At 33.2% G+C, this 23,525-nt stretch overlaps 1 protein-coding gene across 1 annotated transcript in view; it reads left to right on the top strand.

Moving 5' to 3' along the window:
• Positions 1 to 1,174: 1,174 nt before the first annotated feature.
• LOC145256326 (potassium channel, subfamily K, member 16-like) overlaps positions 1,175 to 23,525 on the top strand; it is a 201,598-nt gene continuing 179,247 nt past the window's right edge. Inside the window, exon 1 of the mRNA XM_080115082.1 lies at positions 1,175 to 1,457. Within this exon, the coding sequence (XP_079971208.1) occupies positions 1,316 to 1,457 (142 nt within the window). The 5' untranslated portion in view covers positions 1,175 to 1,315. The remainder of the gene's footprint in view (positions 1,458 to 23,525) is intronic.

Here is a 23,525-nt window from a genome sequence, read left to right as displayed (position 1 = left end):
ATATATATATATATATATATATAAAGAAGAACGGCATTCATATCTGCAGATGAAAATCTTTATATTGAAATACTGTAAACCCTGACAGCATCAGCAGCATTCATTACCGGGCAGGATATCAAAAGGACATTCGTTCATCTTTGCAGATTTATCTTCCAATATTGAAAAGCTGTCACCTTCTGCCAACACGAGCTATCAGCAACGGTTGTCGTTATCAGAGTTTAAAATCTACGTTTTATTTCACAGTTGTCAATTAATTTTTTTTTCTTTTAATTTTTTTTTCTTTTAATTTTTTTTTTCTTTTAATTTTTTTCCTTTGACGATTGTAATGCTGCCAACATTGCCCTGCTTTTTATTGAAACCAACCGAGAGCACTTTTTAGTATCCTCGCTGTTCTCTTAAGTGCAATTGTCTGGATTTCTTTTGCACTTGGTGGTTCACCAGGAATATTAGTTAGGTAGGACTTTAGGTTCTTCTTCATAAGCCATGTGGCAGTGGCACCTATGCTAACAGGTATGATTGAAAATGTTTGTGAGATGGATAATACTGTAATAAAATGAAAATAGCAAATCATTGAACCGGAATAATTTTCTTTTTTAAGAAAATCGAAACGAAAAAATATATATTTTTTTTAATTTTTGCTTGCAAAATGTAATATAGAAGAATTTTTAGTTCGAAATTTAATGGGACGTTATAGAGTTTCCATTTCGAGCCAAAACAAACAAACAAACAAACAAAACAAAAAAACAGAACTATTTCTGACCCCCCCCCTTTTTTTTTTTTTTTGTCTTTTAATGTATTTTGGAGCAAAATGTTTTGGAACTAAAAATGGCAGAGAGAAAAAAAAAAACGGTCATCCCTGAATGAAAAACACTGCCAAAGCAAAATTGTTGGCGAAGTTTTAACGACAAAGACTCTAATCCCTTTCCTCACCTAACTCCACCCACACCCACACCCCACCCACACACCCATTCTTAAGCTGTGTCTTTGGGTTTTGTTTAGTTTTGTTTTTCTTAAATTAGCAGATACGCGATATGTGGGACGCAGGAGTTGTGTAGAGTCTACGCTGTAGAATCATACCCCAAGAGAACTAGAAGAAAGCTAGCCAGAGAGAGAGAGAGAGAAAGAAAGAGAGAGAGGGGAGGGAGAGAGAGAGAAAGAGAAAGAGGGGAGGGAGAGAGAGAGGGGGGAGTAAGAAAGAGGGTGAGAAAAAGGGGAAGAGAGGAGGAGAGAGATCTTGACGAACTGTTCAAACTAGTAGGCTATTAACAAAAATAAAAAAAGGAGCCCGAGTCCGTGGTGCCGACATTCGAAGATGGAAGTCAAATATTTGGTCATTATTATTCTTGTGGTGATTCTTTATTTGTGCGTTGGAGCTGCGATTTTCATGCATTTGGAAAAACCCGCCGAAATGGCTCTGCGGAAGCAAATTCGACAAACCATCGAAGAGTTCAAAGGTAAGTCTTTTGTTGTTGTTAAGTAATTTTTTTTTAGGCTGTATTTGGGTGGAAGAAGAAAGAAAAAGAAAAGAAACTGGTAAACCTATCTGAATCCAATTTACGATTAAATGTTTGGGGGTCCACTCCCCCCCCCCCTTTTTTTAATCATTATTTTAAAAATTCGCTGATTTGGGAATTTGGCTTTGCTAATATCATATTTTGGTTTAAAAAAAATAGGAGGCCTTACTTTTGAAAGGACCCCAGTATCTCTCTTTCTCATAATGTTTCTCTTGGACCTATACTTGAGTCGTTGAGGGATACTTTCAAGAATTTGGCATCATCAGAACTCTGCACGCCACTGCCCACCAGGGTTTACCTCTACTGCAGTGGCGGGCAGATTAATATAGTTGCTCATTTTAGGAGGTTCAAACGGAAACGGGGAAAATATTGGAATCGTCCCATCACTAATATATATATATATATATATATATATATATATATATATATATATATATATATAGTGAATGAATGACAAAAGTCTATATTCCAAAGTTCATTATGTTGACCATCTTAGAATTTATTCCCTATGTGTAATGGGAACATATTATGAGGTATTTACAGCTTCTCTTTCAATTTTCAGATTTTAATCATGTCAAAATGCACTTTAATTCCTTTTGATAAATTGATTGTTGCTATTTCTTTTGATGAGTTAAGGGCAAAATAGATTCACTAATTTTTATAATAATTAAGTGATTGATTTTGCCGTACAAAACAGATACTGCCAAGAATTGTAAATGTCAACTGAATTAAACGAATAAATTATAAGATGGTCAACATCATGAACTTTGGAATATAGACTTTTGTCATTCATTCACTATATTGCTCTGTAATTACATTGAGCTTCTTAAATAAGGATTGATATATATTATAAGGAAATATAGTATATTTCCACAGATCCCCTTAATGTGCGACCCTGAGCGCAAATGTCACATAGCCCACTACACAATTCAGGTCACTACATTTCCAACAAGCCTTCATTTGTTAACTTCCAATCAATAATCGCTGAGATTCGGAACTTATAAAATTGCCCCCAAAAATGGTGATATATCTATCTATATATATATATCTATTTCTACCCCCCCCTCTCTCTCTCTCTCTCTCTCTCTCTCTCTATATATATATATATATATATATATATATATATATATATATATATATATATATATATAGCTGACCACGCTCACTGATTTGATCGACACAGTTCCTAATCAATTCAATTGGTATGTCGACACATCTTATTTCAATGGTTGCTTTCAACTCATTCATTGTAGCTCGTTCTGTGGCGTGAATCATGTGTTTAGCATGCCCCCCACATCGCTCCTCCTCACCTTAAAAAGTCCAGAGGGGCTAAAATCCGGTGAGCAGGACAGTACTCGATACTTCCTCTTCGTCCGTACTATCTGTTTCGCAGGTGACTATCAAGATATGCTCTTACGTCAAGATGATAGTGGAGAAGTGCTCCATTCCGCTGGAAGAGCCATTATTTATTCATAAACATCTCTTGGGAAGGTGGCATAGCGTATTCATGTCGCAAGTTGAGATAATTTAAAGAGTGTGTACATTTTATTGGGACACCCTAAATAAATATATATATATATATATATATATATATATATATATATATATATATATATATATATATATATATATATATATACTCGTAGCCAAATTGAATATTGAAATGCTCATATCTTTGGTTCTATGAGACGAAATTACATGGAAATTTTATGAAAATTGGTAAAAAATCAAACCAATAAAATATGCCCAAATTTTCCTACATTTGTATATATAGTGTCCTGGCTAGCTAGCTTCATTTTTGCTGTTTTGGGAAAAATTTTCCTTAGTTTTTTGTTTGTTTGTTTATTAATGTTGTTGCTTCTTTGTCCCCCTATATACATATTAGTAGTCTGGCAAGACCACGGGTCTTGCCAGACTACTAATATGTATTGTTTTTAAGTCCCCGAAACAGTATTTCATGGTAAACAACTGGTGATCCCTTTAAGAACATTGGTACTATTGTTTATTCATATAAGTAAAACTATTCAGTGATACGGGAGATTAATTGACTTACTGAAAAAAATAATTTTCCAGGATATATTTTTTTAAATTTTCATTTTTAAAGGTTTTAAAAAACTTTATACATACATACATACATATATACATACATACATACATACATACATATAGAAGAGTTGTTGCGAGTTTGTCTCTACTTTATCATTATTTTCATGGCAAGTGCTCGGCTGAGCACCAATCTATGGTCCCCACTCGCCAAACTATAACAAGAAACACCCGTCTAGCTGAAACCACTATCACTAATTTCCTCCACTCTTTACCTGTGCCTAAACCTAAGCGTTGGTTCCATGAACAGAGCTTCTTTCTTAGAACTACACACCTGTGGAATTATCTTCCGTTTTCCTGCTTTTCAGCTGACTACAATATGTTGTCTTCAAGTCTAACGTAAACAAGTTTTTGATGAGCCGTTCCATATAAATTAACAAATTTACCGAATTTCAATTACTAACGATTACTTTATTGTCCAATTGTGTACTGTACACTCTTTAACCCTTATCCTCCAGGGGTCTCTTGGCCTTGATAAGTGGTGATGCCTATGTAATATATATATATATATATATATATATATATATGTATATATATGTATACATATATACATATATATATATATATAAATATATAAAAATATATACATGTGTGTGTGTGTGTGTGTGATGGTTCTATAGTTTGGTTTCCTAGATGTTATATTATCATATAAACATTATTGGTTACATATGTGCATGTATGCACATATGTAGCCAATAATGTCTATATGATAATCATGAAATGATGAAGCGTATGCACATATGTATATGCAACTAATAATGTTTGTATAATAAACATACTATGACAAACCTTCTATATTCCAAATAAACGGTAAGATGGACAAGATTTTGAAATTTGGAATATCGGCATTTTTGTCATTCATTAGCATATGCTCTGTAGTTACATCGAGCTTCATGAATTAAAGGATTGGTAGAAATAAAAGGTAAAATATAATTGAATAAGCATATTTTTATTATAAACATATATATGTGTGTGTGTGTGTGTGTGTGTGTGTGTGTGTGTGTGTGTGTGTGTGTGTTTATTGGATATATATATATGGAAGATAGGCTACTCTTCTACCTAAATGTATAAGTATTTTTATAATTTTAACTTATTTTAAAACGTTTATTTACTTTGAACCACAAGTAATGCCGAGTCTTGTTAGAATAAAAACAGAATGATTGGCATTAGATTGTTATTTGGGTAGTCTCGATAATCGTTCAAAATCGAAAAATAAAACACTGGTAAAAAATTACATTTTCACACAACTGGTGACACTTATTGGGTGAGTTTCTGCCACTATTTAGTTTAATTTTCGATTTCTGAGCGATTATTTTGACTCGCTAGATGATCATCTAATGTCAGACATATTTTCTTGTTATAACTTAAGAGTCGACACCTCTTTTCTTTCAAAGTAAATAAACGCTTTAAAATATGTTAAAATCATAATAAAAATACGCTAAATTATCTCTTCTTTAGTAATATTTATTTGTTATATATTTGTTCTTTTCGCTAGTTTTTTTTTTTTGTATTTTTTTTGTTTTGTTAGCTATAATCTGCAAAATATACCCCATAAATCCTTTATTTTAAAAAGTGGATACACGCACACACCTACACACACATCGCCCCTTTTTAAGTAAATAGTTTTTTAATGAAACCTTAGCAGAGCATGTCCTTAAGTTTACATGGCAAGTTGTTTTTTTTCAGAAAGAAAAACTTTTCAAGCCCTCAACCAGATTCCTTTTATTTGGGTCACTTAAGTTTTGGGGACTCCTCCTCCATGCTTGGGACACCCACTTCCCGTCTTCCACGTTTGCATCTATGCACGCCCCCCCCACACACACATACACATACACACACACATATAAACACGCACATACATATATGCACACACACATACACATACATACGTATATACTCAGATACACAAACACACACACATACACACACTTGTTGATATAATGTATATAAAAATTGCTGCAAGCATCCGACGTTGAATAAATATTAACGTTGCCTAGGTGGAAACTGATTTACCGACCTTCCCAGACTTTACCCCCTCCATTGGGCTAATGAGGTGGTGTATCATTTGTTTTGTGGTCATGATAGCACCTTCCCAGGGTTACCATCTCTTTTGGGGGGAAGGTAGAAATACACTAGCAACACTGTGCGACATCTGATCACATAATTTTGCTTGTTAAAAATAATGAATTGAAGACGTGAAAAAATTATATTTCATTGAATTTTTTAGATGAGGATTGATAATTTATGTACCTTGTTGAACTCTGGAATATTTCTGCTGAACTCGGGAATCTGCACGGAATTTCGAACGCCAACGAAACTCTTTATTTAATCCACGGGGGTAGCATGCTCTTGTTCCGTCAGCCATGATCGAGTAGAAATCTCATCCAATTGCGAATTACTTTGGACTTCTATCCGGTCATGCCTGATGGAACGAGAGCATGCTACTCCAGTGGATTAAATACAGGGCGTCGTTCAAACTTCCCTTCAGATTCCCGAGTTCGGCAGAAATATTCCAGAGTTCGACAAGATGCGCCTGGGGAAAGGTCGCAAGTTACATCAGGTGAAACGTTGTGAAAATAGGACGCAAGATGAGAGCAGTAATCCGAATAATCCAAACAATACAAATTATCAATCCTCATCTCAAAAATTCAATAAAAAAAATAATTTTTTCACGTCTTCAATTCATTATTTTTAACTAGACAAAACTAGGTAATCAGGCGTCGCACAGTGTTGCTAGTGTATTACTACCCTCCCTCCCCCCGCCCCAAAGAAAAGATTCCTGAATTCAAAAAGAGACGTCTGAAGAAAGTCAGAGTTTTACATCAAGCGAAACGTTATGAAAATGACACTTGACAAAAGTCCAAAGAATCCGAATAAAATACGTCAAAAGTTGTTTTTAAAACAAAATTTTATAGTTAGGGCTTAAAATGAATAGAAATTATTTATTACTGTATCTTTTTGGATAGAATGTTTCGATCGACTTGATTTCCCGTTATAAAACGTCAGTCTAGTCTAAACATAGGAATTCCAAAAACGTTAACGTTGAACAAGCTTGCACGAGTCCACATTTAAATTAAATATATTTTGTTTTTCTAGAATAGCCAACTAAGCAAAAAACAAAAACAAAAAACAAAAAACAAAAAAACAAGGCGAAAACGACGTAGAAACACAACAGATAAATATTACCAAAGGCAAGATAATTTAATCTTATACCTACCTGGATAAGTTGTGTGTGTGTGTGTGTGTGTGTGTGTGTGTGTGTGTGTGTGTGTGTGTGTGTTATTTTATTAACATACCATCCAGATGTGTTCGTTCATCTTGATGGTATGTTAATAGAATGACACCTGAAAGGTATGTTAATAGAATAACATATATATATATATATATATATATATATATATATATATATATATATATATATATATATATATATATATATATATATTATTCCTTAATTGGAATTCTTTTTTTTTTAGATGAGCATTATATGTTAATTTTTATTTCGGACTATTAGTCTCATCTTTAACATTTATTTATTTCTGACTATTAGTCTCATCTTTAACATATGGATAGTATGTTAATAGAATGACATCTGGATGGTATGTTAATAGAATGACACCTGAATGGTATGATAATAGAATGACATATGAATGACATCTGGATGGTATGTTAATAGAATTACATATGAATTGTATGGTAATAGAATGACATCTTGATGGTATATTAATAGAATTACATCTGGATAGTATGTTAATAGAATGACATATGGATTGTATGTTAATAGAATGACATCTGGATGGTATTTTAATAGAATGACACCTGGATGGTATGTTAATAAAATGACACCTGAATGATATGTTAATAGAATGACACCTGGATGGTATGTTAATAGAATGACATCGGGATGGTATGTTAATGAATGACATATAAATGACACCTGGATTGTATGTTAATCTGGATGGTATGTTAATAGAATGACATATGGATGGGATGTTAATAGAATGACATCTTGATGGTATGTTAATAAGATGACATCTGGAGTGTATGTTAATAGAATGACATCTGGATGGTATGTTAATAGAATAACATCTGGATGGTATGTTATTAGAATGACATCTGGATGGTGTGTTAATAGAATGACACCTGAATGGTATGTTAATAGAATGACATATTGATTGTATGTTAATAGAATAACATCTGGATGGAATGTTAATAGAATAACACCTGAATGGTATGTTAATAGAATGACACTTGGATGGTATGTTAATAGAATAACATCTGAATGGTATGTTAATAGAATGACATCTGGATGGTGGTTAATAGAATGACACCTGAATGGTATGTTAATAGAATTATATCTGGATGGTATGTTAATAGAATGACACCTGAATGATATGTTAATAGAATGACATCTGGATGGTATGTAAAGTGGATGACACTTGCACGGTGTTTTAATAGAATGGTATGTGCATCGTATGTTAAGAAAATGACACTTACATGTATTTTTAGAGAATAATACCTGAATAGTATTTTAATAGCATGATACCTGAATGATATGTTAACAGATTTACACCTGTATGGTATGTTAAAAGAATGCACGGTGTTTTAATAGAATGACACCTGCAATATATGTTTAGCGAATGACACCTTCATGGTATGTAAAAAAGAACGGCATCTACACAGTGTGATGAGACAATATCTACATGTCACCAGGCACAGCTGGTGAAGAGGATATTTGCTACTGTTCATTAATAGGATATCTATCTTCACCAGGGGTTCTCAACCGGGGTCCACATGAATCCTAGGGTCCATGGAATATTTCTGGGAGTCCACAGGCAAAACATGATAAAACACAATAGAAGATATTGGTAAAGAATTATTATCACTCTAATTTAGATTATTATTATTATTATTATTATTATTATTATTATTATTATTATTATTATTATTATTATAGTTGTTGTAGAATACCTTATTTGCATTAAATTAGTTTTCATTTAAAAATATAACTTAATTATATAATATTTCTTTGATTATTAAAACCTCAAAATTTATATGAGTGAAAAATAGAAGATTGTCTTATGACCAATAGTTATGAAGGGGTCCGCCAAGATAAAAAAAAAAAGATGGGAAAAGGGGTCCATGAGTAAAAACAAAAGGTTGAGAACCACTGATCTACACGGATATTATAAAAAGGGCTATTGGAATTGGTAAAAAACTTTATCAAAAATTTATTTCACAATCGAAAATTTGGATTAACTTTAATATTGTTTTCTCTTATCAGTAAATTTGTTGCAAAAATTTTCAAATCAAAACTTTTTTTCTTTTTTTTGTTTGTTTGTTTAATTCAATAACTGGTCAATTCTAGTGGGGGGGGGAGTACAGTCAAGTCTTACTTATTAAAATACGCAAAAATGGTCGAACTGATTTGAAAAGTTGTTTGCAAAATGAAATTAGTTAAACTGGCGCACCTTTCTACAATGGTTGAATGGGTTTCATAAATAGACGAGCAACGCCGGCAAACCAAACTGGTTTTTGCATTTCGTACAAGAGAGACTTGCATATCTTTTTTTTTTTTTTTTTAGATTTTCTTGTTGTTGTTGTTGTAGTAGTAGTAGTAGTAGTAGTAGTAGTAGTAGTAGTAGTAGAGCAGTTTCAGAAGGAAACATGAGTTATCCTAGTGTATGAATGTGTATGTGAGTGTGCGTGTGTGTGGATGTATGTGCGTGTGCATGAATATGTGTGATTGCGCGTGTGAATGTGTCAGTGTGTGCGCATGTATGTTTATGAGTGTGTGTGTTTGAATGTGTGTGTGTGTGCGTTTGTGTATGTATGTTTGTGTTTGTGTGTGTGTATGTATGCTTGTATTTGCATGTGTGCGTATGTATGTTTGTGTGTGTGTGCGCGCGCGCGCACACACACACACACACACACACACACACACACACACACACACACACACACACACACACACACACGTGCAGGTTTCGTGTTCTGTTAAGGCTACATGCATTAATTTCACTAATTACTTTGGAAAGGTAAGAACCCACGTATTCTCTCTCCAGCTATGGATTAAATAGCAGGGTGGTCTGGACTCCCAGAATGGGTGGTGCAACTAATATACGAAAAGTAAAATTCAGTTCTTATCAAAAATTCATCCATATTAAAAAACAAAATATAAAAACAATTCGTGTGATGGAACGAAAATATCATATTCCAAAAACCACGTTAATTGATCAGTTTTATTAGAAAGAGCAAAAGAAGAAAACTAGGCATGAAGAAACAAATCTATAGCAAATAAATGTTACCAAAGGCAAGCTAAGTTGCTCTTTACCTACTTGGATTAGTTCTTTTTTTTTTTTTTAATATTTTAACTTATTTTAAAGTGTTTTTTAGTTAAAAATATAGTGTGAAATGTGTCTATTTAGAACGAAAAACAAAATGGTGGTCTAATCCCAGTCCCGATAATCGCTCAAAATTCGAAATTTAAACAAAATACTGATAAAAACGCACAAATAAATGTGCCAAACAATCGTGCGAAAATGTAACCTTCTATCAGTATTTTGATTAATTTTCGATTTTTCAGCGATTATCGAGGCTCGACTATGGCTCAAATGAGACCGTGATTTTGTTTTTCATCCTCACTCGACACGCTTCACGTTACCTATTTTTTAAAACTAAAAACACTTTAAAATACGTTAGAACGAACACATCTGAATGGTATGTTAATAGAATGACATATGGATTGTATGTTAATACATACAATCCATATGTCATTCTATTAACATACCATTTCGGTGTCATTCTATTAACATACCATCCAGGTGTCATTCTATTAACATACAATCCATATGTCATTCTATTAACATACCATCCAGGTGTCATTCTATTAAGATACCATCAAGATGACATTCTATTAACATACAATTCATATGTAATTTTATTAACATACAATCCAGATGTTATTCTATTAACATACAATCCATATGTCATTCTATTAACATACACTCCAGATGTCATCCTATTAACATACCATTAAGGTGTCATTCTATTAACATACCATCAGGTGTCGTTCTATTAGCATACCATTCAGGTGTTATTCTATTAGCATACCATCCAGGTATCATTCTATTAACATACCATCCAGGTGTTTCTATTAACATACCATCCAGGTGGCATTCTATTAACATAACATACAGGTGTCATTAACATACAATCCCTATGTCATTCTATTAACATATCATTCAGATGTCATTCTATTAACATACCGTTCAGATGTCATTCTATTACCATACCATTCAGGTGTCATTCTATTAACATACCAGCCAGATGTCATTCTATAAACATACAATCCATATGTCATTCTATTAACATACCATCCAGATTAACATACAATCCAGGTGTCATTCATATGTCATTCATTAACATACCATCCCGATGTCATTCTATTAACATACAATTCAGGTGTCATTCTATTAACATACCATCCAGGTGTCATTCTATTAGCATATCATTCAGGTGTCATTCTATTAACATACCATCCAGATGTCATTCTATTAACATACCATCAAGATGACATTCTATTAAAATACAATTCATATGTCATTCTATTAACATACCATCCAGATGTCATTAATATGTCATTCTATAAGCATACCATTAAGGTGTCATTCTATTTACATACCATCCAGATGTCATTCTATTAGCATACCATGCAGATGTTATTCTATTAACATACAATCCATATGTCATTCTATTAACATACCATTCAGATGTTATTCTATTAACATACCATTCAGGTGTCATTCTATTAACATACCATCCAGATGTCATTCTATTAACATATTATTCAGCTGTCATTCTATTAACATCCAATTAAGGAATAATATATACACCATCCAGGTGTCATTCTATTAACATACCATCCAGATGATATTCTATTAACATACCATTAAGATGTCAATCTATTAACATACCATCCAGATGTCATTCTATTAGCATACCATCCAGATGTTATTCTATTAACATACCATCCAGGTGTCATTCTATTAACATACAATTCAGGTGTCATTCTATTAACCAGCATCCAGATGTTATTCTATTAACATACAATCCAGATGTTATTCTATTAACATACCAGCCAGATGTCATTCTCTAAACATACCATTCAGGTGTCATTCTATTAACATACCATCCATATGTCATTATAATAACATACCACCCATGTGTCATTCTATTTACATACCATTCAGGTGTTATTCTAGTAACATACACTCCATATGTCATTCTATTAACATACCATCCAGATGTCATTCTATTAACGTCCAATTAAGGAATAATATATATATACCATCCAAGTGTCATTCTATTAACATACCATCCAGATATCATTCTCTAAACATACCATTCAGGTGTTATTCTATTAACATATCATCCAGATGTCATTCTATTAACATACCATCCAGGTGTCATTCTATTAACATACCATTCAGGTGTCATTCTATTTAAAAAAAAAACAATGTAGGTGTCAGTATTTTAACATATCATGTCGGTGTCATTCTATAAAAACACCGTGCAGATGTCATTTACTTAACATAGTTTCATTCTTTTAACAGACCATTCAGGTGTCATATTATTAAAACGCTGTGCAGGTGTCATACTCTTAAACATACCATACAGGTGCCGTTCTGTTTACATACTATTCAGTTGTTATTCTCTTAACAGGTAAGCATGTGTAATTCTCTTAACAGACATGCAGATGTTATTCCTTTAACATGCGATGTATATGTTGATAGTGATATATTCCATGTTGCATCTAATGGTGTATTGGATGGCACTGTGGACCGTTTCCCCCATATACATAACGAAACACGTGTAAGGCTCTTACAAAAAATATAGAGATTTAGTTATAAGTAAAAGAATTTGAAAACAAAAAAAAATAAATAAATAAATAATAAACAAAAGTCATGATTGGTTACCGATTCTGTTTGTTGTTCATTGGAATGTAACTGACTTGTACGTGTGCTCTGAACGTCGAAATGGAGCTCTATTGAGCTTATAATTTGTAACAATTTGAATTATATTATGAGTAACATCTATTTAAAGAAATATTTATTATTTTATATCTATCTATCTATCTATATATCTATCTATCTATGTCTCTGCCTTTCTGTCTGCCTTTCTCTCTCTCTCTCTCTCTCTCTCTCTCTCTCTCTATATATATATATATATATATATATATATATATATATATATATATATAAATATATATATATATATTAAAGAGGAGCAATTTATATAAAAAAAATAATATTGGGAGATATTAATTTAAGTTGCATGGAACTTGATCACATTATCAGCTAAAAAAAGATTAGGGTTATTACAATAAGTGAAAGAAAAATTCTGTTTTTTTCTCCTCTTCTGATGAGAAGCATTCAGCTTTGAAATGCCATAGCTAAATAAGTCCTCCCTCCCTCATTTCCCTTTTATAAATTGTTATCACCCTTATCAGATCGACATGATAATGTAATAAATTTTCTTTCGATCTTTTCTTATATATATATATATATATATATATATATATATATATATATATATATATATATATATATATATATATATATATAAGAAACGTTGGGTTAAATTTAATAAATATAAACCACCTTAAATCATTAAAAATTACTTATTAGTAAAAATAATTATAATATATTTTTTTATTATTCTGTAATAAATTAAGTTAGACGTATTATCTCCCTTGCATTCTTTAATTAAAGAAATATGACTAATTATCCCCCTTGCATTATTTAATTATATAAATAACATTATCCTCCCCTTTCTTTCGAATTTTAAATCTTGGCGTTCTTTAATCAAAAGCATGCTTACGGATATAAATTATTCCACAAGCGTTCCTTTTGAAAATTTATCATTTCATAAGCTGAAAAGCTATAACAAGCATCTATATGAATACTTTGACCATAGTTCCTGATTTCAAAAGACGAAAAATTAAAAGGTAAATATGTGTATGTATATTTTTATGTGTATATATGTATATGTATGTATATGTGTGTATATTTATATATATATGTGTATTTATGTATATGTGTATATGTGTATATGTATATATGTATATATGTGTATGTGTGTATACATATATGTATATATATGTGTATGTGTTTATGAGTTTTATCGAAAAATACTATTATAATATTGTACTTAAACCAAATTTAGATTTATAATTTTACTCTATTTTATTTCTATCTTTAACTCATATTAATTTTCTTATCAAGATAATTCCATACCTTTATTTTAATTTTTTCCAGATACATCTGCCTTACTTTTAATGCTAAGTTTATTTATGGTGTCATTTACATATAATAAAAACCCTTCCCAATATTTGCTGATGAGGAAACTTTCTTTGTTAAAAACACTATATGTAAAAATTATTGTCCGTAACTTGATTTCTACCACAATAAAAACACTGTTTTCCGAAACGATCGTACAAATTATTGATTTTGTTGTTGTTCCTTCTTATGAAACGGATTTTTAATTTAATTATAATTTGATTTTTAAATTATCAATCACATTACTAAATATATATATATATATATATATATATATATATATATATATATATATATATATATATATATATATTAAAAAGGCAATTGTCTGTCTATTTATCTAGTTATTGTCGTGGATTTATAAGATCAAAGAATTCAACCTTGAATCAAGGTTGGATTCTTTGATCTTATAAATCCATGTTTATTTATTATCGGGGCCCGATCTTATAAATCCACGTTTATTTATTATTCGGGGGCCCGTGGCGCAGTTGATAGAGTCGTTGAATCTCTACGGTTCCAGATGGACATTGTCTGAAGATATCGGTTTCAATCCTACCCAAAACCTGCCAGAGGTTTATGTTAAAGAGCATCTCTCCCCCCCTCTCTGGCTTTCTTACTCTTTCTATTTTCTCTCTGTGTGTCTCTATTAGAGAATAGAGAAAGAGAGAGGGAGAGGGAGAGAGAGAGAGAGAGAGGTGAATAACGTGGACAGTGGACACGTTTGCAAAAGAAGGGTCAGCTGACCAGATGACGTGGTATCATGTGATGAGGTTAGCTGATTCTTTCTTGGCAGTTTGGTTTCGGGAGTTGAATAAGACAGACGGCTTTTCAGCTGTCCCCCCCCTGGGCTGGGGAGGACGCTGACGTGTATCATCAAACAAGCAAGGTTCACCTCCATTCTGTGTCGACCTTTGGAAGGTGAATAAAAACATAAAAACCTTAATTGTCATCTTGGAGTGAATTCTTCATCCAACAGGCCAGCTCCCCTCCAAGAGACAATGAAAACCAGAGGAACAACCGACGACACATGAATAAAGGTATGTTAAGAAATACATGTACACAAACACACATCCACGAAGACATCAAAAATAAAACCATTAGAAACTAGACGATCACGTACACGAATCTCCTTGACAAAATCTCCTTTATGACAACCCCGAATATATAACATATTCGTTTTGGTGCCGTTCGTGACACAGTTCCGAATATATAACATATTCGTTTTGGTGCTCGTGACTAAGTCGCATCACCGATGCGATAATCGAACCTGTGTTTAAGAAAATACAACGTGGAAGCATGGAGATTTAGTGTCAAGAAAAAAGAAATAGACTAAAAAAAAAAAGAAAAAAAAAAGGACAAGAAAAAACAATAAAATGTATGGAAAAAAAAAGAAAAAGAAAGAACAGTAAAAAAAAAAAAATAGAAATCAACACACACACAACGTAGGGTCCATTAAAACACTAGGCGAATTAGAAAAATAATTAAGAAAAAAAAAGAAAAAAAAGAAAAGCAATACACACGTACAACCTTTTCACGAAGAAAGAAAAGGAAGACATACAGACACACAGATGTAAAACTTTATATATAGAAAATAGTTAAAAAAAAATATTTATCGTATTGGGAATTAGCTCGATATGAACGAAGAAAAATATCACTTAATGTCAAAATTAGAAGGGAAAACGAAAAATGACCTTATTTTGTAAATTTTTAACAACGGCCAGTGAGAAAACCAAAAAGAAACGAGCCTTACCACAAAGATAAACATGTCAATCCAAAATATGTGTTATGAATATTTCGTGTCATTTTTAAATTGTGAACTAAATGTAACTTTTAATGAAAAACAATATGTACTTTTGATGAAAAACAATGGATAGGTTCTGAAATGTGATTTTTTTTTTCCTTTTTTCACTAATTGAACGATTTTATTTCTTAGGAATTTTTTTTTTCTTACATGGACAATTTTAGTTCCATCGAGTTGTCTGAGACTTTATAAGTGAGTCGTTTTATTTTATTTTAGAAACGACTGTATTTTAATTGTAAATGTCTAGGTATTTTTTTGTAAACGACTGTGGTTTTTCTTTAATTTTGAATTATGTGGAATGGTAAAAGATGATGCACTATACAGCCGACCTACTTGCTGACGTGGACAAAATTTTGTTGTTTGGATTTTTGTTATTGCTAAGATGGGACTTTGTGATTGCTTATAGGATATTTTTGTATTTTTTTTAATTTATTATCTTTATGTAATTGATGTGTTCTAAAATGGTATTGTGCAGGATTTTCTTACTCTGTGACATGTATTTTTTTTTCGCAGAATGGGGAGGTAAAATCTTGCTTGTGGGGTCTATGGAAAGAAGGATTAATAAAAGAAAAAATGTGTTTTTAATTAATTAAATAGTAATAATAAAATAGGGAGAAAGAAATAAGATTTAAACAGTGTAATAAATGATTTAAAAAAAAAAAGTTTCGGAAGAGTCAAAGGTTCAGTCGGTATTAATTTCAATTTTCGAAAAGTAGAATAAATGTTCTATTCGACATGAGTGACGTTTTGACCACATAAGTAAGGTAAAAAAAAAAAAAAAAAGGATAAATATAGGGTTAAATAAACTATATGAAGAAATGAAAGAAAAAAGTGGGGCGTGAATGGAATTTAATTTCTGTGGCAAGCATGTTAGAATTTTGGAGAGGTGTTGAATTACATGGGTAGTTATTAATTTCATTATTCTCGGGAAATGATTCGAATTTTATTTTTTTTTTATCGTGATTTCTGTTGATTTCGAGTAGAATCAACATGGAGCAAGTTTGAGTACTTCATGTGTGGAAATCCGATGTTTTCCGTGAAGCTATGTGTCTTCAAGGCAGGTTGCGCTTACCGACTTTGGAAAAAAAAAAAGAAAGTTTTTTCTGACATAGCAGTGAACGGAATGTATTCTGTCCAGCGTGAGCGTATCTAGTTGTAATCAACTTCAGGGAGCAAATGAAATGCCCTCTGACATGGTGTAAGGGGCAGAGGGGGTGCAATGGCTGACGTGGCCATTATGTTACGAATCGCTCAAGAGAAGATGAATGAAATATGTATGCAAGTACTTAGGAAAATAAAATGTTACCATATTGTGAATTAAAGGTACCAAAATTAAAAAAAAAAAACATGCTGGGTGAATTTAATTGGTATTATTAAATTAAATTATTTTGGAATAGATTTGGTTGGTTTAGTTATATTTTAGGGACGTTTAGCGCGTAGTTGCATTTTTTTTCATGAGAATTACAAGGCGATTAGGCTGTAGAAAGCAGTTTTTTCTGTTGTTTTATTTTTTTTTATAAGCCACGGTATTGTCACAAATTAGAAAATTTGGCAGGGGAAATACTATTTTAGAGTAATGAGAACCCTGTTAAAACAATACTAGTGGTTCCAGTGAGTTGGAAGATGCCACGTAGGCCCAAGCAACGGCAATAAGTCTTGTCCAACAAAAGTCTGGCGTGCGAGGTCGCGATAATTCCTCAGGGTACGGAGCGACTGGACAGTCGGTACCAAGCCTAATCACGGGGAGATAGAAGAAAGGGAAAGATGCAGATTACGTAAGGGACAAGATAGAGCCTTATTATTTTTTTATTTTTTTAGAGGAATGTGTGAGGGATATCTGGGTTGGAATCTTGGGACTTGCTGGGAATGCGGAAAAATCACAAAGGGAAAACTACTTAGTTAGAAATCGATGCGCAAGTAAGCTTTGCCGCATTAGTTAGGGAGTGATGATTCCGTATCTTGTCGGGTTCCAGGAACTCAAACAGGCTCCGAGTGAATCAGTGTGAAGGCGTATCTTGACTTAGACCAACCAAGGGAGTTAGTAGAAGAGCTTTGTGAAGTCCCGAAGTAGTAGATTGAATAGAACAAAGCTCCAGTAATAGGACCACTCAGAGAAAGACGTCAGGGCATTACAGTAAAGGAAAAAAAAAACTGGGACTTAGGCCTATGCTGAAAGTCGAGAACGCGAGTGGGATGGTTGGGTCGGTAGAGCATCAGACTTTTAATCTGAGGATCTGGGGGTTCGAGTCCCCATGCGATAAAGCTACCACCAACATGGAGCATCCGACGTTCTGGTCGTAATTGCGATATGCTGGCCCCATTTCGAAAAAGTGATCGAAAATGGAGTCTCCATTTGTTTGGCCAAGTGGTCCAAATAAAGAGCAGAGTCAGTGGAAAATATCCAACAATGCGACCGCCTAGACAAGATGTATATCTGCAAAGCTGTATCTTTGTCTAACTTGGAAGCAAGTTAATGTCTAGGAGGGACTTTTGAGAAGCAGCAGAAGGGTTGATAGTGTTGTAGAAGAGTACTGGTGCCTGATCTTTCTTGGAAAAGGGGTGAGTCCGGAAAGTGAAAAAAATAAAGATGTACTTCGGACATAATTATTTTTTTTTAGTTAGTTAGTTATTAAAAATGTATGGCTTGCCATACATTTTGATAAAAAAGGGGTGGAGGAATGTTAAAGAGCATCTCTCCCCCCCTCTCTGGCTTTCTTACTCTTTCTATTTTCTCTCTGTGTGTCTCTATTAGAGAATAGAGAAAGAGAGAGGGAGAGGGAGAGAGAGAGAGAGAGAGGTGAATAACGTGGACAGTGGACACGTTTGCAAAAGAAGGGTCAGCTGACCAGATGACGTGGTATCATGTGATGAGGTTAGCTGATTCTTTCTTGGCAGTTTGGTTTCGGGAGTTGAATAAGACAGACGGCTTTTCAGCTGTCCCCCCCCTGGGCTGGGGAGGACGCTGACGTGTATCATCAAACAAGCAAGGTTCACCTCCATTCTGTGTCGACCTTTGGAAGGTGAATAAAAACATAAAAACCTTAATTGTCATCTTGGAGTGAATTCTTCATCCAACAGGCCAGCTCCCCTCCAAGAGACAATGAAAACCAGAGGAACAACCGACGACACATGAATAAAGGTATGTTAAGAAATACATGTACACAAACACACATCCACGAAGACATCAAAAATAAAACCATTAGAAACTAGACGATCACGTACACGAATCTCCTTGACAAAATCTCCTTTATGACAACCCCGAATATATAACATATTCGTTTTGGTGCCGTTCGTGACACAGTTCCGAATATATAACATTTACTTGGCCAAAACGTGGTGAGACGACAACAACTACGGATAGCAGTGATTGCTGAGAATGCAGTTAGGAGATTCGAAGTTCCTATCCGTCGCGGTTACCACCTGACGAAGGCCAGAGGAATAGTTGGCCGAAACGTCGTGAAAAACAACAACCAATAAAGATGAAAACAAAAGCTAATAAAGATGAGAATAATAGTCCGAAATAAAAATAAATTAATATATAATGCTCATCTTGAGTGCCACTTTCACAACGTTTCGGTTGATGTAACCCCTGGCCTTGTCGAACTGAGGAATGTTTCTATCAAACTCGAAATTTAGACAGAATTTCAAATGGAACCCTTTATTTACTTCACAGGGGTACCATGCTTTTGTTCCGTCAGCCATGACTGGATAAAAGTCATAAGTAATTTGTAATTGTATTTATCGGTCACCCACACTGAGAATTGAACCATCAACCTTCAGGAGAATATCACTTTTACAATTGATTTTTTCCAAGTACTCTAACCATTGCGCCACGGACATTCAAGATGAAAACAGTAGTCCGAAGATTTCAAATAATACGAATAACCAATACGAACCTTATTTTCCGGGAAATGTTGGTTTTAATCATATAGGTTAATTTAACTCTGTAACGTTGCCCGGGAACCAACACACGTTTTGTGCAGCTTCAGTCGTAAAGGAAACCAAGACAAAGAATAGGAAATGACTCACTTGTTCTTTGTAGCAATAACATTTATTTCTTCATTCGTACAGCCGTGACGTCATCCACGTGATCTAGAATATTCTCGACGCCTCTCACGGGATCTCGAACGTTATCTGCAGTTCACGTGTCTCGCGTGATCGTTCTCTTTTTCTTTTTTTTTACAGTCTTCTTCCCCCCCCCATACACACACTACCAGTGACGTCATTTCACATGCATTTACATACGCGCATCCGCGCTGTTACATTTCAACTGCAATCGTAATAGGAAAACCAACGACGATGTCCTCATTCAAGCAGAACCCAAATCTACTAATATCATGACAGACACAACAATAAAAATAGCTAATTTCTAAACGCAGTCTTTTCTTCTTATACATGCAAATGTCAAATCAGCTTCTTCTGCCGTAAACATTCCATTATATTTATGAATATGTTTATCGCTGAGTGTGACTCTATTCTTTCTGGTGAACCGACTGTACACATGAACTTTATTCGAGTTCAGTTTCATGAACGGGTACATGCACCCTATCTTTGGACCCACTGAACTGAATAACTCCTTGTCGGGGTAGGTCCAGGGGGGGGGTTACACTCGGTCTCAAAACCAACAAAGTCTGCGACATTATTGGCATGCCTTGTTTATCTTGTTGGCTAATATACGTCCGGTGTTACCAGATCAGGTAAATGGAAACTATAAACTAAAATTTACATGTAAAAGTTATTTTTCGACAGAACACCTTCCAAGAAATAAAGACGCTTAATATATCCTTATTCCGTGAAGTTTCAAAAGAAATGAGTTAGCAAATTATATAAATAGCAGAGCTAAAAAATTTGCTGGTTTTAGCATTTTATGACACTGCATTGTATGAATGGTGATCATAGAATGCAGAATAATGTTTGCAGAATGTCAAGATGGAAAAAGAAAGAAGAGAAAAAGGAGAAAAACAAACCAGAATGGGTAATTCCAAGGTGTAATACAGTCTTTTGTAGAGATCAAGAAGTGAAGGATCTATATATTTGTTTTCGGGTTGTCAAATAGTCTCAATAGACAATGGTGGAATTTGGTGATAATTCAACCAAAAATGTTTTTTTTAATTAATGTTTCTCCTTTCTGCATAGCCATATATCCCCCTATCACATAAATACAATTAGTTATTGTATCTATTTTTAAATTGACTTTTGGTTGCTCAGATATTTTATTTATATATTTATAAATCCCCCTATCATATGAACAATTTTTGTTATTGTATCTACTTTTGAATTTTATTTAGGTTGTTCCGATGTTTTATTTTATCAAAGTTACGGTTGTCTATCATTTAATTTTTATGCTTGATGTTCAATATTTTTATTCAATAATCTTCAATTTAATAAACCTGTTGCTTTATTTCTATAAGGGCGTTACTGTTTTTGTCTGTTATTGATTTCGAAATTATGTTATTGTTGTTCCCTCAACAGTTGATTCAATTGTGTGTGTGTGTGTGTGTGTGTGTGTGTGTGTGTGTGTGTGCAGCTGTTAACAATCACTTTATTGTGTTGTTTTTTGTTTCTTTGTACATTTGAGTTGTAGAATCTCTGTCTCATTTGAAGATTCTTGATAAGGTGCAGAAATGTATCTGCGAAATCTTCTCACAGACGTGATGTTGATAGTCACATTATTATTTTTTTAATAAATACTATTATGTAATGTGTTCTTCAGAATTGTATGATCTATTCCCTGCCTCTTTTGTTTCAGCTCTTTTGACTCTCTGGTCTAGTGGTCTCCATCAATTCGCTATTTTGATACCCGATTTTAATATAGCTTCCTTTTCCAGTAGCTTCTTTTCTAAGAACTGTAAGCGTGTGGAACTCTCTTCCTGCCGACTGCTTTCCTCCTTACTTTTAATCTAGGTCTTTTTAAGGCTAAGGCCAATAAGCATTTCTAGTCTTTGTTATGATAATATTTTATTCTTGTTAGCTCCTTAGATTACGGGGTTTTCTGTCTTGTCTGGGGCGATTTCCATAAAAGTATACTGTTACCTACACCAAAAAAGAGATTTGAACGAAATAAATTTTTGCTGTGGTTAATTACTTCCAAACTGTCAAGGATAAAGGTTAATAAGATCGATAGATTGCCAGCTGAATGATGAAGAATATTATGATATGATTGAAAATAATGAATAGAATTGTTAGGATGATAAAACTACGATCAAGGAGAGCTTACACCTTTTCTGATTCAGGCGGTGTTATCTACTTTCTTTTTATCTCTGTTGTGTAAGTTCTCGCATGGAGTGAAAATTTTTCGATGAGAAACCAAAGATTGAACCTCAATTAAGTACCTTCTGTGATTAAATACCTTAAAATTTGGTATAAATCTTTGATTTGTGCAGAATGTAGTGTCCGGTGACAGACAAAAAAAAATAATAATAATAATTTTTATCAGTAACATATATATAAAGTATCAGACGAACTTTATCTGCATTTTTAGATTAAACACACGCACAAAAATGAATACCCGATTTGTTAACAGCAAAGATCATATTAATGGGCTGTGAAACTTTTGCATAATTGTTTTTTTTTTTTTTATATATATGTGCTGGTGAAGCCCAGGTTGTGCAAATATGGCAACACCAAGATCTGAAACAGTTGTATGCAAAGTTGTTACCAATAAAAGACAAACATTCAGAAAATGAGTAAATACTTGTGTGTCTATTATTTTTAACATTTAACAAAAATGTTTATAGCTCTAGTATCGCACTATTGAGAACTTTATGTAATTTATTTATATGTAATTAATGCCCTAAATACACACACAGACACAATCTATAAAAGTGAATTGTCTGTCTGTGTGTGTACATTTCCCTACCAAATTACTTTGTAAATTTTCAGTCTATCGACTCGAGATTTGACATAACGGGTATTGAGATTCGGGAAAAAAATTTTTAATCGGTTTTCTGCTAGAAAATTGGCTGTCAAAGGGTCAAAGTTCAACGATTTGACTTTTGAAATCTCAACCAAACTCCTCCGCCAATTTTGGGTCTAAACACTTGAAATTTTAGATGTCGGTTACTTGGACATGGATGAAGCATTTTAACTTGATTTGAGTCCAAAACAATAAAAGCTAAGGGGTCAAAATTGAGGTCAAAGTTTAAAAAAAAATTGACCTCTGCGGTCTCTATCAAATTACTCAACGAACTTTTGGTCTAAACATTTGAAATTTTACATAAAGGGTATTCAGACATAGGGCAAGCTTTAAAATTGGTTTTTGGCCCAAAATTTGGCTACTAAGGGGTCACAGTTCAGGAGATTTGACCTTTGCGATCTCTAGCAAACTATTCAGCCAATTTTGAATGTTTACATAAATGGTATTCAAACCTGAAGCAAGCTTTTTCATCAGTTTGTAGGCGAGAATTCGGCTCCCAAAAAATCAAAGTTGAAAAAGTTGAACCTTGCAGATTCTAACTAACTCCTTTGCCAATTTTGGGTCTAAACACTTGAAATTTTAGATGTAGGTTACCTGGACATGTCAAACATTTTATTTAATATATATATATATATATATATATATATATATATATATATGTGTGTGTGTGTGTGTGTGTGTGTGTGTGTGTGTGTGTCTGTGTGTGTGTGTGTGTAATAGAAAAATCTTATTATTGAAAATTTATTTAACTTTTCAAAAAATCTAAACCTGTAAGGAAAGTATACAAAATTTTTATTATCCGATAAGGAGTACAAATAAACAAGAAAAACCTTATTCCGTGGAGTTTC

This window comes from Euprymna scolopes, chromosome 32, assembly GCF_053919585.1.
Source record: "Euprymna scolopes isolate OS-2025 chromosome 32, ASM5391958v1, whole genome shotgun sequence".
NCBI classification, from domain to species: Eukaryota; Metazoa; Mollusca; class Cephalopoda; order Sepiida; family Sepiolidae; genus Euprymna; species Euprymna scolopes.
This window is presented reverse-complemented; position numbering and strand designations above follow the sequence as displayed.